The following is a 14,383-nucleotide window of genomic DNA, read 5'->3' as shown; positions in this document are numbered from 1 at the left end:
GAGGCTCAAAATCAGAACATCATTACATTTGAGAGCACATTTGCATTAAAAGAAAAGAGAAAGAATATGCGGGGTCAGTTATGGGGATGCAAAGGGAAGAGAAAAAAATTAAGATAATGGAGAGAAATGAGGCAAAAGAGAAAGACCCAAATAATGTAAAAGAATATGGGAGATAAAGGTTTGCAGACAGAGTTTAATGAAATGGAAGGCAGGCCCCGGGACTCCATGCAGTTGTACAGGTTTCTGTCCTCTTTCTGAGGCCGTCCACCTCCTACAGTGTATTTCCTCTTGAATTGTAGTCAGTAAAGAGAATGAAGTGAAATTTACAGTTTGTTACTTTATATGAAAAAATTTCATAGAACCATAAGGCTGAAAGGGACTTAAAAAGTCAACTATAAATTACTCTGGAAACATTATAATTCGAAAAGAAAAAAATGTCACGTAGTGATCTGTAGAACACTGTTAGGGTACACAGTCACTGATGGAGGGACCCCACAGCCACAGTGTTGACACCAGCCCATGCAGGTGCACCTGTGACTCCTCAGCTCACCGACTCCTTCACTGACCAAACCAAGAGCATCACTATGTCTTCCAACTAACATGTACCAAGACACAGCCAGGTCTTCTCTCTCCTTCGCCCCTGCATCTGCTGTCACCCGGTGTTTGTGCAACCTTGGCATGTAGTGATGGCATGGCATAGAGGAGCAAGAGGGAAGTTGCCAGGAGCAGGGTAGGAAGAGCAAGGCATTTAGGATGGATGAAGTCACAGATGGCAGGTTCCAAACTGAAAGATGGCAGAACCTCTTCTTGAGGAGAGAAGTTCCAGGAGCCTGGTGCTGTGCCAGCTGGTGTGGAGTCAGGAGGAGGCCAAGGCGATCGCACTAGAAAAGGGAGGTCCCAGTGCCAGCACACAGTGCCACTGCGAAGTCACACCATGCACGCAGGACATGGTCTGCAAAGCATGGGGCCAGGGCAGATCCATCCTGAGCTTCCAGAAAACTGGTCTCTAGGAGCCCCCCAAGATCATGCAGAATGAGGCTGAGAGGTGACATGACCCACCCAAGGCCACGCAGTCAGTGGAGAGACTAGGTAGAGCTCCATCAGAGTCAGAGCAGTGTTGACACCAGTCCACATCAGTTGCCCTGGTTCCCAGCCCATGCTGCTCAGCTGCAGACACCTGACAGCACTGCGGCCCAGACGTCATGAGTGGTCCGCTTGACCTTCTGACCGCAGCTGACCAAGCGGTCACACTTACATCAACCCTGAAGTCTTTTCTGCTCCCTTCAATGTGCCCCTTCTCATCTTTTATTTTTTTGAATGTTTCCTGTGAGATTCTGCCAAAGAACCTGCTTGTTTCACTTACTTTGATTTTCACTTAAGAAAAGTAAAATTTATGGAAATCAAACTGGTTTTGACCCAGGAGCAATAACAAATAAAAATTTTCATTCCTGAGTGAGTATAAATCATCAGTTGCGACACCCTGTCTTTGACTTGAACCACAGCAGCTGTACTCGGGAGGATACAGGTGTCAGCTCTCAAACGCACATCCAAATTTTTACCTGCAGTGTGAATCACCCACGGGGGAATCAGGCCTACAAAGCTGAAACTGGGACCTTTAGAAATTTTCTTCCGGGAATTTTCATTTCCTCTAAGCCTAATCCATATTGCTCAATTTAATGTTCCTTTGGCCCAGGTGCTCGCTACAAAATTAAGAGGATCAGCTTAAGATTTTCAGTTAACCCATAATGCTTGCCAGGGGCATTGAAATGGCAACATCTCTGCCAAAATCGCACGGGAGGGCTTCTTCCTTTGTTCTGCAGCTGAGGGAATTGCATTGCAGTGTCTTTTCAAAACTTGCTGCTGCAGTCTGTGTCGTGAACTTTGGCGAATGCTTTCCTCTCCCTGCCATCGTCTTCCCACTGCCCCACTGTTTTGGAATCCCCAAGTCCTTGAGATGCCAGCTTATGACGGTAGATGCTGCCATGGTGCACCTAATTTTGGTTACCAGCATCCTAGCTGAGGAACACTGTGATTATTAATGGGCAAGCAGCCTTGGCAGATTTGAAAATATACCAAAAGTCATTTTCCATGGCATACTTCACATACCTGCTTTCCTCAAAGTTGCTCTGGCTTTTTAGAGATATAGAAATAGTGTTACTGCAAAATGAGGCCTCAGGTGAGGGGAGATTTTACCTTGATGAATTGTATTGAACAAACATCTATTGACAGCCTGTCACGGTAGGGCCACGCAAGAAGCTAGGTACTAGTTTAAGTGATGATGGAAAGTTCTGTCCTGGAAAATGGACGACAGACGTCTGTTTAGTTCTTTATGACTGCCCGTTATTCTAGCGGGTCCTATACATGTATTTACATATTGAACCCTCAAAATGTTGTCATTGTGGGGTAGGTAGAACCAGTTTTACAGTTGAAGAGATTGCAGCCTAGAAAGGTGAACTAACTTGCCCAGGATTACTGAGTTACTATAAATCCATTTCTTCGTGCATTCATCCATCACATAAAAAACACGAGAAGCTTTTATTGTGTGCCAGGCACTCAAAGCATGAGGATACAAAGATGGACTACTGCAGCCCTGCCCTCACGGAGTGTACTGTCTAGTTGGAGAGACAAATAAGTAGGACAATTACAGCAGAGTTTAGCAAGCACCACGACAGGCAGGTGGGTGCACAGGGGAGGGGGAGCAAGCCTGGCCCCAAAGCCTGTGCTCCTTCAGTGCTGAGAGAGACGCAGACAGGGAGGAGTCTGCACCTCCTGTCACTCTGGTGTCTGGGGGCTGCACTGGCTCCTGTCTGTTGTCTCTGGGAGGCAAATTGGACAGTGTCATTCATGGAAGACATGGTGGATAATCTTATGTCTCGATTCTAGCTCTCCAGCAAATACTTGGTTCTTTGAATAGCTTTTCTCATGGCAGACTGTTGTCCTGCCTCCCCCAGCCTGCTTTCCATCCTGAGTTCCCACTCAAGTGCCATCACCGTACACCCAGTGTGCCACATCATGAGCGTCAGCTCCTCCATCTCACACACCCTCACCCCCATCAAATAATGTGGAATCCTCTACTTGGTTGTCACTGTCTCTATGTCGCTGCCTCAGCCTGGCCCTCTTCACCATCAGGACAATCGCAACTGAGTCCTGAGTGACTCCAGTGTTCCCTCTCACCCCCTGCAACCCTGGCTTCACACAGCACTGTCTTCCTAAAAAGCAAATTAGATCATGCCATGTTCAAGCTCAAATACCTCCAGTGACCTTCCGATGCATGGAGAATAAAATTCAGTTTTCTTAGCATTGTGTATCAGGTTCCTTACAGTTTAGCCTCGCCTCCTCTCTCCACCCACTACTCCAGCCGCACAGAATCTCTCCCTTGGACTTAGACGCACCTCCCTGCGCTGCACATGCTTTACCCTCTGAGGGGTGAGACCACCCTCTGCTTCTCAACCTAGGAAACTTCTACTTATCCCACAAAACCCAGCTCAAATATTACCTCCTTTGTAAACACATTTCTCTATTTCTCCCGAAGGTCTAAATCATGCCCTCCTCTGTATTTATACCTTTAAAAGTCCTCCAGCCCTGCCAATTCACCTTTATTTTAGTGCTTGTCATATTGAGGTCAGCTATCCATTGGCATCTTTTGTCTGGACTCTAGATCCTCAGTGTTTTCTATTTTATCACCAACATCTGAGCACAGGTTCTGCTTCATACTAAGCCCTCGATGAGTGTTTGTACTGTGCTAAAGGGTTTCCGCATCAGTTCTCTGGTCTGTGTCTGTTGCCCAAGCCATCTGGTTCCCTGGAATTCTCTACACTGAGGCAACAGGAAGCAGAGAAACCCAGCAGAGAGGGAACCCTGAGGCTCTCTCCTTTATTACTGGTCATAACTGTCCAACTCAAAATAAATTCTGTAACACCTCTAGTCCCCAGTCTTATCATACTATCAAAGGGTGTTGGATGTTGTCAGTTTAAGCGATAAGAAATGGCACTTTAAAAAGTAACTTCGTTGCACCATGTGGATAGTAGACAAGCAACACCAGGAAGAGAGCCGAGTAGTGGAAAACCCAGGCCACCCACACCAGCTTCTGAACGACCCTGCGCATGTCAACAAACAGACTGCTTTTGTCCCACGGAATGTCCAGATGCATTCCCACGGAATGTCCTAACTGATGTTAGGTTGTTCTGGGGGAAGATCCAGTGATAAGAAGATCATCAGGGTTTTTTTGTTTTGTTTTATTGTGGGTTTTTTGGTGGCTGGCTGGTATGGGGGTCCAAACGAACCCTTGACCTTGGTGTCATCAGCACCATGCTCTAACCAAGTAAGCTAACTGGCCAGGCCCCAAGATTGTCATTTATGGCATTGAAAAGATGAATTTTCAAATTTTAAACAGTATCTCACACTTGAGGTACGGGGATGCATCTACACTGAGAATAAAAGCAATGAAGAGAGAAAAAAGGAACTTTTTCAACCTAGATCTAGATTGTTCTACCCATAATGTACTTAAGGCAGTGATAAGCACATGTCTACATTACTTGAGTTCTCTAACAGTCTGGCTAGAAAAAAAAAAAAATCTGACAAAAAAGGGATGAAGCAGAAAGTTTTTAAAAATTCAGTTAGGAAAATTGGAAATCCATGAAAGTCCATCTGAAATCAGCTGGAGGCTTGACACCTATTCTGCTCAAGTCAATGGAACATAATGCAATATGAGTGAAATGCAGTGATCATAAAGTGGATCCAAACTTCCTCCTAAACTGTATAAATCTATATAAAATAGGCTTTCTGTGGTTGTCCCCATCATCAAAAGAAAAATTGGATTTTTATAAATCCCCTTATTTTCCTAATTAAATAACTCCCACTTCAAACAGTTCATTTTCATTTATAAGGACAGTAATTTCCCAATTGATAATTCGTCAGAACAGGTGCTATCATGTTCACGACTTTTAAGCTATTGGGATTTTTACAGCTGGATGCCAGAGCTAGTGGGAAGGCATTTTCTCTCTGTTCTACCTGCCTTCACTATCCGAAGCACACTTTAAAGCTTCTCAGTATATTTTGTGGCTCATTGGTTTTTGGCATGCATATTGGCCAGTGTGATTCATTCTTTGTTTGGGCATAATTCACTGTGGAAACAGATCTTAGAACAGACTCTCCCCAACCCCAGAGGGTTTCTGAAGGTAAGAGAGGCAGGTGATTGTGGTAGGTCGCCTTTGGTACCGACATCCTGCTGCTCGGCTGGCCCTTTGAACTAACTTTGATATGTGATAATTGAGAGGCATCCAAGCCCTGGAGGAGTATCCTGCCTCTTCTCTTCTTCCATTGAGCCCCGTTTTGAACTATTGATCAAACAGAGTTGGAGGGATCTGTTGAAGCCTGCCGGGGGGAGGAAGGAAGGAAACCGAGAGAGAGGGGCAGCCCTTGCTATAAAGCGTTCCAGAAGGCACCTGCCGTCAGACGTCGCTCAGACTCAAAGCGGCGCGGACGGCTGGCCACGCTCCGCCTGCAGCATGGGCGCGGCGGTGCTGCGGGGGCTCTGCTTGCTCTGCGGGCTCTGCGGGCTCTGCGGTCCGCTGGGCGCGCCGGTCCTGGACGTCAACACCGTCGGGAGCCCGGCCCACGTGCACGGGGCTCGCCAGGTGCAGCGCGCGGGGGCGGGGCCGCCGTGAACGCGTGGGTGGGGCTGTATTCAGGGTCAAGTTCACGTGACTGTGAGAAATGTCGCATGGAGAAGGTAAGCTGAATTGATTTAGGCTTTGGGAAGGCACCTGGTAGGATCAATTGCCTTATCATTAACATTAAACTGGCAAAGTGGCTTTTCAGGACATCCAGATAGAAATTTGCTTGTAAGGCAGAGACTAACATTTAGAACGCTCTACAATGTGCCAAGCCCTGTATATGTATCTGACTTAATTTTTCTTACAACTTAAGGTAGGTATCACACCTTCTAATTATAGGTGAAGAAAATGACTCAGAGATGTTGAGGAATTTAACCAAGGGCACACAGTCAGTAAACATGGGAGTTAAGATTTAAACTCACAATGCCATGGCGATTGTCATTGTCACCAGTGCATGTCACAGAATTGTTTTAGGGATCATTTTTAATATATGTATATTATTATATACATTACATATTGTATATTCTATATATAACATACATATATGTAAAATATACATTTATAGAAATATGAAAAAGCATCTACTGTGGATGAGAGAACTTGACCTTTGGCATCTTTTTCTGTGTGAATGAGGCATCCTTAAAAATCAAAGGGGGGTTCACATGGGTAGGGCTCCTGGAGGTGATTGCGGTGATTCACCAGGGTAAAAAATCAAATAGGAATGCCACAAACACCAGCCTCACATTTAATAAACTTCCAGAGTTAGTATATATTGAAAATCTCGTAATCATCTGAAAGACATACATAGGAAAACATTTTCTCCTATTTTCACAAACAGCATGAGAAAATTAAACTCTGAGTTTTAAAAGTAAGACAGTTTTTCAAACGCAGAACCTTTGCAGCGCCTGGGTGTTCTCCCAGGTAGTTTGATCTCCCCTTTGTGAGAGGAAACCAATTCCACCGGAAAACTAAGGTGCAGCCTGAGGTTTGCCACCGCACTCAAAAGTGCTGCCATGATTTGGCTTCCTCCACCTCCCACGTTGAGGGAGAAGTCTTTTTCCACCTTGTTGGACTCCTAAGCCTTGTGACAACAGTTTCCCTTCACAGGGTTCACAGTGCTTATCTGACAGGAACTGCAGTACCAGAACATTCTGCCTCAAGCCCCGCAATGAGAAGCCATTCTGTGCCACGTGTCATGGGTTCCGGAGGAGATGCCAGCGTAAGGCCATGTGCTGCCCAGGAATGCTCTGCATGAACGGTGAGTGACCATCAAGTTTTGCAGGACTGCTCCACTGAATCTCATAAACTAGAATGTTCCAAGATAGGCACTGTAACGATTTCCTGGATTCATGCTTGAAGTAAATTTATGCAGCTGCTTTTTCTTGATTAAGAAAAATAATGTTTTTGCTGGCAGTAATTCTTGACAATGACTTGAAGGTAATGATTTTAAAGGAAAGATTCAAGTTGGAATCGCTCAGATTCTTCCGTTTAACACTTGGATTCCATTAATTACTTATCTTCTTTGCCATGTGTGAGCATGTAAACATTTAGTGCATGTCCCAGAAATCTAGAAAGTTATATATAAACTGAAGGCAGAAGTGCTGCCAAAGTGTGTAACGGTACAATAATTAGCATGTCTGCTCTGTCGTTCTAATCCTTGTAGTTAGTAACTCTAGTCACACCTGGTTGTCCCTCAGATGTTTGTACTATGATGGAAGATGCAACCCCAATAATAGACAGACAGATCAAAGACCATGATGGCACAGACAAGAAGGGGACAACTGAGCATCCAATTCAGGAGAACAAACCCAAGAGGAAGCTAAGTATTAAGAAATCACAAGGCAGTAACGGTAAGAGCAGCATTCTGAGAACATTTTATTTAAGAAAACCATTTCTCCTCCTGGCCTCTTAAGGAGAGGCTGAAACGGACTTTATTCCTCTCCGCCCGGCACAGACACAGGGAGCACGTCCTACTGCAGTCTCTTTCCAGCAGAGGCTGTGGAGACCATGTAGGTACTCAGTGAGATAGGAGGACAGGGGAATAGCTATCATAACAGACTGGTTAGCAAGAAAGCCTTTAATTGTTTAATTCAGTTTTACACACACACACATTTCTGCAGCCTACAGTTTAACAAATGGCAGTTTCTCTTTCTAGATCCTCACGATACAAAATAGAGGTAGAAGTAGATGCATTAACTTTTCAGCTTGTACAAAATACAAAATCACTAAGATAAAGCTTTTTTTTTTTTTTTTTTTTTTTTTTTAAATACAAAACACAGCCAGAATATTTGAAAGTGATGAACTGGCCGTTTTTGTCTATCTTCAAGTTTACTGGCCCCTCTGTAAGTAGTGGTCTCTTTTTGTATCAGAATAAATCCCATTTATTAAAAAAACAATGCTGAATGATACTTATTTCATTTCTCCAGACTGGAAAGCCCATCTTTCTTTGATGAATGTTTTAACTTTATAAAACAAGCAATAAGTTCTGTTAGGTAGGGCTAGAATAATTTCCATTGCATTATTACTTTTAGCACAGACCTAGCTCTCAGAGACTTGCGTGCCATTTCTGTTTCTACTTCGTGGCCCTCAGTCCTAGACCTCATGCCTGTCCCCCCACCCTGCCACTTTACCATTAACCACTAACGCCTGTGTTAATATCATTACAGGACAAGAGGGAGAAAGCTGTCTTAGAACTTTGGACTGTGGCCTTGGACTTTGCTGTGCTCGTCATTTTTGGACTAAAATTTGTAAACCAGTCCTCCTGGAGGGACAGGTCTGCTCTAGGAGGGGGCATAAAGACACTGCTCAAGCCCCAGAAATCTTCCAGCGCTGTGACTGTGGCCCTGGACTGTCATGTCAAAGTCAAGCAGCTGGCAATCAACAACACACACGGTTAAGAGTGTGCCAAAAAACATAAAAAACTGTAAATATTTGAAAATAAAGAATCCTCCTTGTACTCAAGCAGAATCTCAAATCTCTTTAAATTTACTAATTTTAAAATACTTCCTTACAAATATCTCTTAAAGTCAAATCTTGTGGCAACAGAAATAGACCAAAACTAGAGAATTGTTAGATGCTGCCTTGTGATGATGGAAACCAGCTTTGGTTTTTTGTCTGTTTCTCCAGAAAACTGATGTATTACAAAAAATTTAATCCTTATCTAGTGACCCAGTTCAAATAAATCTTTTCTAAAAGTTGAAATCGTAGATATTTAAGGTGGACCGTTTGACGTCTTGATATACATATACTACATTGATTACTGCAGCCAAGCTAAATAATGTATCCATATCCAAACAAATCTTTAATTTCTGGTGAAGGGCTGGTACCTGACAGCATCTTAGCGGAAAAAAAGTGGTAGTATCTGAAGTTAAAAGTAAATGAATTCTTGAATCTTACCAGGAGAAATTATCACAGCAAATACTATATTTTTCCTTTAAAAATCCTATTGTTTATTTTCTTCCATTTTTTGGAAGAGAAATGCATTTCTCTGCAAAATAATTTGGTTAATAAATGATTCAAAAGGTAATAATATTTTATGTTTGTATAGTCCTCTGCCAGTTACAAAGCACTTTCACATATTTTGTTTTCAATAGCTTTACTTACCATTTCATAATTTTTACATTTTATATTTATATAATTTTTATATTTGAAAGCTATGGCTTTCAAGGAGTGTTCTTATTTATATATTTTGGTCATTTTTACTTCAAAACTACCTTGGAGGAAAACTAAGGCAAATAATGAAGTTTGTGACTGAAGTTTAAGAGGCCATATTTTGTGCATATTAAAAGTGGTTTTGCATAAGGAGGCTCTTTCTAAAGGATTACAACCCAGTGCTACCAATTTCATTTAAGAGATAAACCATACACTTGTTCTTCTATATAAGTTGTAAGTATATATTACAAAATTGAATATGAGCCAAAGAAAAAAATTAAATTTATATAGTTCCCTAGTTTCTAAAAAATATTGAACCATCTCCCAGAGGCCTCTGAGTGTACCTTAATTGACAAATTTGTAATCTGTAAATAAGAGGAAAGGTAGGTGGGTAATATGGTTTATAGCACAAGGCAGAAAATGAGAAAATAAAAATTCCCATCAAAGATTTGCTATCACCTCATCTCTTATTTCTACTAAACGCATAGTGAAGTGTGATCATGAACATAATACGTAAATTTAAACTAAACATACTTTCTAAGAAAATAAGAACATCATCCAATAATAGTACATGAGGTTTTATTGACTACAATGCAAGCTAAAGCATGACGAAGAAAAAAATCATTTAAAAACACCAAAAACCCTTACATAGCAAAGGTTAAGAAATAAATTAAGACTCCTACTGGGCCGTGCTTGCAAGGAAGGATAGGCCTCATTCACTACGATCCTTGGGTTCTCGGTATTTCCATTGTATGTAATCAAAGATATCTTTCTCACTATCCACTGGCAGAGGTTCTCCAGCAACTCCTGCAAGTAAAGAGAAAAGAAACTTATTTTAAGAACCAGTTTTGGAATTTAGTTATAGAAAGTTATGGATTTAGAGTTGTATGGGACTCACTTTCAGAAAAAAAAAAGAAAATGGTAACCAAGCCACTAAAAACAAAGACATTGACCACCTCTGTCCTCCCACATGAGCTTTGTCACATATATTACCAGTTCTACAAAAAGGCACCTGAGTATCCCAACTAGGGCCATTGAAGCGATCCTAATTCATGATTTTCCTCTCTAGTGGATGTCCACATATTATGAGGACATCATGTATTACATAAAATATTCAAATTGGTTCCTTTGCAACTCAAAATGTGGCCATTGGACTAGCAGCGTTGATATTACTGGAAGCTTAGTAGACATGCAGACTCTGGAGCCCTACTTACAATCCACTTCAGTGAGGGTGCCAAACAATTTGTGTACATGTGGAAATGTGAGACGCACTGCCCTGGTCTACCAGGGATGAAAGCTTATCCTTATACTTTCAGGACAAAAAATTCATTCTCCTAGTAGAGAACAGTACTTTGTGAAATGTTAATAAGATCCATAATATATAAATTAAGCAATTCTTATTCTTTAAGCTTTAATGGCATGGGGCCAAAGCTACCCAGTTTTGTGTGGCATTAAAAGCAATGATACCTGAGTTCTTCACAAATCTTGGAGATACATTAAAAAGCAAAAACAACCCTTTGTGTCACTAAGACTTTTTACTGAGCACCACAGGCAGAAAGGATTTAATCCGTTCCGAAAGAACTAGAAAGCACTCTTGCCTCAATGGCCTTCACTGAGGGCCCGAGAGCACCTCACGGATCAAAGCCCCTTTTGCTATCTAGAGGCCAATAATACAAAGAAATAACAATTAACTGGTACAGTTACCAAAAGGCTCTTTAGAGAAACTACATTTGCTAAGGCAAAATATCTGTGAATTTTTCAAAATAACTTTCTCTCCAGATGACAGGGATTCCGTGACACAGACACAAACACTCACCAGTGACTCCCAAGGGACGGATGGTGTATTCATTGATTGTGAAGCCCTGTTCTAGGGCGTGAGCTCTCATGTTCTTATTGAAAATATCACTCCCGGTGAAATAGAGAACACCACAGTAATACTGATCTTTGGGTATCAACCTAAAAAAAAAGAACAGTAGATAAATTTCTTACTACACATTTCAAATTTAGCAAATATAGGACTCCTAAAATCAGTAGGGAACAAAATACCTAAAATAAAGCGAGGTGGTCTAAAAATCTGAAGAGGAGACCATTACCCGGTGAACCATTCAAATCACCCCAACCTTGCAATTTGTTTAGGTTTCAGTATACTTTTCTCTGCGTAGAGGAATGAAAAGCATTATCACTTATTACAACTAACTGTCCTTACTTTTGAGCTGTAGAAGGCATCATGGTGAGATACAAATCTAGAGAAAATAAATTAGAATCTATAGACAGTAATTATTCTTTACATATTTTCAGGCTAAACATTGTACTTGGCAGAAACATATGGCCTTTAAGAATAAAAAGGGGTTCCAGACATATCTGAGATATGGAGAGAGAGGGAAGAAAAGGAAACAAGAAGGGAAAAGTTAACTGGTCAACAACAAAGTTTGAGTAATACCTGACATCGATTCTTCTGTGTGGGTATTCCTTTTCATCATTTTTACTGGGAAGCTGGCAAACACCCTAAAATGGACATTTTAAAGAATGTTTAAGGATGTTTTTAAACTTAAGGCTCAATCTTAATCAAATGTTAAACAGAACCGAAAAAAAAAAAGAACTACATGAACAGCAAACAAGGACTCTGGTTGTGAGGATCTGGCCTTTATGTGATTGTAAACAAGAAATTAATCAAGGAAGCAACAAATGTGAAAGACCAAACAAACAGAAAAGAGCAACTTGGAAGAAACAATGATTATGTAGGAAGGAGAAAACAAACAAAAAAGCTGCCAGCAGTTCTCAGACAGCAGAAGATGTTGCATCCACAAGGGCAGAATACTACAGAAAAAGAACACTCGGGAAGGGTTTAAATCAAAATAAAAAATATGATAGCAGAAGTAGAAAAATTTGAAATTGAGAAAAACCTCTCAGAAATCAGGAGAGAGAAGGAAAATGAGAAAAATTTAAAAGATAAGAAAATCAGAGGATCATTTTCTGATCATTCTCTACTGGTGTTTTCATTATACTTCTATAGTTTTCAAACAAAAATTATCGAAGTCCATTTTGTCATCTTCTCCCTCTCCAGAAAAATGAGCAAAAATTCTGGACTGGGTAGCAGCCCATACATATGTAAAAAGAGCTATAATATGTCACAAAATTTCAAGTTAAAGTGTCAAATGCCACGTTCTAAGAAAAATACACAAGTGACAAGCTTCTGTTCCTACAGAGTAGTCAAGTTAATACACATGTCATTAAAAGCCAAACCTTTTCACTCAGCAAAATAGAAAACTTAAAATCTAAAATGAGTATTTTCTCTAGCTGTTCCTATGGGTGAAAGATTAATAAAATATGTTTACCTTCAAAATATGAAATCTACCTTCTTAGGCATTAACAAGTTCCAATTCAACTTCCACCTTCGAATGAATCAGAAATGATTTCCATCTGGAATTACCAGGAGGCAGTACCTTGAGAATATGGCTGTCTGGATGCCACAGGCAGTGACCTTGCAGTTTGTCACATATGTAACAGGATTTCATCTGACGGGCTTCGTTCCCTTCCTCAAGGCCAATTCTACTTCCTGTGCTTTTTCTAAAGTGCTAATGTTAAAGAATTTCTCTGTATTATTGTAAATTCGTTATTAGATTGAGTGAATTAGTTTTGTTTGGCATTTCAATTAGGTGGCTTCATGTTGAGTTCCTCGGGGTAGTCAAGGTATCACCTATTGTCCCTTGAATTCTTACTATAGGATTTCAGAGAAAATCACCCAAGGCCAAAGTTGTACAAAATACTAAAATTTGAATGGCATTCATCATGTATAAAACTAATAGAGAGTTAAATGCAGGACAAACTTTTTTTCTTCCAAATATTACTATATTCATAGGAAGAACACCTCAATTATCTAAAGACCATGATTTTACAAGGTAATCCTGAATAACTCTGGATTTTCTAAAGTATAATTACTATTAGCTTAAAGGAACTCATGTTTGAAAATATCTTGAAACACACTAGCCAGTGGCTATGGCAACAGGAGGTTTATGGAATGAGAATGTTTCTTTTCCCACTTTATAGGTGAATTCATTTAGCAGCCCATCTCCTTTGGAAACCTTCTTTGAATCTCTCTGCTAATGTTTATTCACTCAGGGTCACTGCTCTGACTCCTGACCTGGTGCTGTCTTTCCCCACATTACCTGCTTAGCTAACTCCCTAAACCTCATTTTCTCCATGAGGCTGCCTCTACCACTCCATTTGATACTGCCTTCTACATACCCGACTCCTCCATACCCTGCTCTCCTTCCTTTCCTTTTATAGCACATACTATCTTAACAGAATATACTATATAATTTACCTAATTATTATGTTCATTGTTAACTATCAGTCCCTTCCCACCACTCCCAAACAGAAGTTCTACTTAAATTCACTGATACAGTCCAAGCTCCTAGGACAGTGCCTGGAAAGTAGCGGATGCTTAACGCCTATTTGCTGGACTGACCGAATGCATCTTCTCATCCTAGTGGTGCTCATTCTCCTCATTCTGTTCTCCTTTTATATTACCACTTTCTCTTCTTTTCCATCCCTTTTTTTGTTTCCCAATCTAATCTTTACCAGATCACCTTCCTCTACTGATCTATTTCCAAAGAGATAATACCTTATACTTGTGCAGCACTCTGTATAACTCTTGGAAGATTCAATATCTTTGAAGCTGTACAAACTCTTATTTGTACATCAAATATCTGTACAAATTCTTCAAAGTTTCCATGTATATTATTTAATTGGATCTGCATAATAGTCCCCTGACATAGGGCAAACATTTTCATTTTACAGATAAGGAAATTAGGCCTTACAAAAGTAAATCAACTTGCCTAATGCCACTGTTGGGAAAACAGAATAACTTGATCAGGCCCCCTCGCCTTGGGTCCAGTTGGGGGTGGTGCGGCACATTCTTTGTAAATAAGTTATGTGTGGGTGGAGTTAGTGCGCATTCATGGCACCACTTGGCTGGCGCTGGCTGCCTCGGGCGTCCACCCCACGCAGCCATGCTCTCCAACCTGTGGCTTCCAAGGACCTGTTTGCTGGTTACCTAGCTCACAGACCTGGTGTGTGAGGGGTCTGGTGACCAAGCCTGGCTGGTGCGTGAGAGG

The 14,383-nt window shown here is 41.1% G+C and overlaps 2 protein-coding genes across 5 annotated transcripts in view; one reads left to right on the top strand and one right to left on the bottom strand.

Moving 5' to 3' along the window:
* The first annotated feature begins 5,507 nt into the window (after window positions 1–5,507).
* DKK4 (dickkopf WNT signaling pathway inhibitor 4) lies at window positions 5,508–8,532 on the top strand. Its single transcript, XM_063080077.1, has 4 exons — window positions 5,508–5,636; window positions 6,723–6,873; window positions 7,313–7,465; window positions 8,282–8,532. The coding sequence occupies exons 1-4, from the start codon at window positions 5,508–5,510 to the stop codon at window positions 8,530–8,532; spliced, it is 684 nt and encodes a 227-aa protein (XP_062936147.1).
* POLB (DNA polymerase beta) overlaps window positions 7,525–14,383 on the bottom strand; it is a 29,181-nt gene continuing 22,322 nt past the window's right edge. For 3 of the 4 annotated variants that reach the window (XM_063079879.1, XM_063079882.1, XM_063079883.1), the window contains 3 exons: window positions 11,707–11,771; window positions 11,083–11,222; window positions 9,829–10,073 (listed from right to left, as the gene is read on the bottom strand). In XM_063079879.1, coding sequence (XP_062935949.1) covers window positions 9,979–10,073; window positions 11,083–11,222; window positions 11,707–11,771 — 300 coding nt within the window. In that variant the 3' untranslated portion in view covers window positions 9,829–9,978. Of the gene's footprint in view, window positions 7,612–9,828; window positions 10,074–11,082; window positions 11,223–11,706; window positions 11,772–14,383 lie in introns of those variants that run through there. The other variant, XM_063079881.1, reaches the window with a different exon arrangement.

Source organism: Cynocephalus volans, chromosome 15, assembly GCF_027409185.1.
Source record: "Cynocephalus volans isolate mCynVol1 chromosome 15, mCynVol1.pri, whole genome shotgun sequence".
NCBI classification, from domain to species: Eukaryota; Metazoa; Chordata; class Mammalia; order Dermoptera; family Cynocephalidae; genus Cynocephalus; species Cynocephalus volans.
The sequence above is the reverse complement of the archived record's forward strand: the minus strand, read 5'-3'. Positions and strand labels throughout refer to the sequence as shown.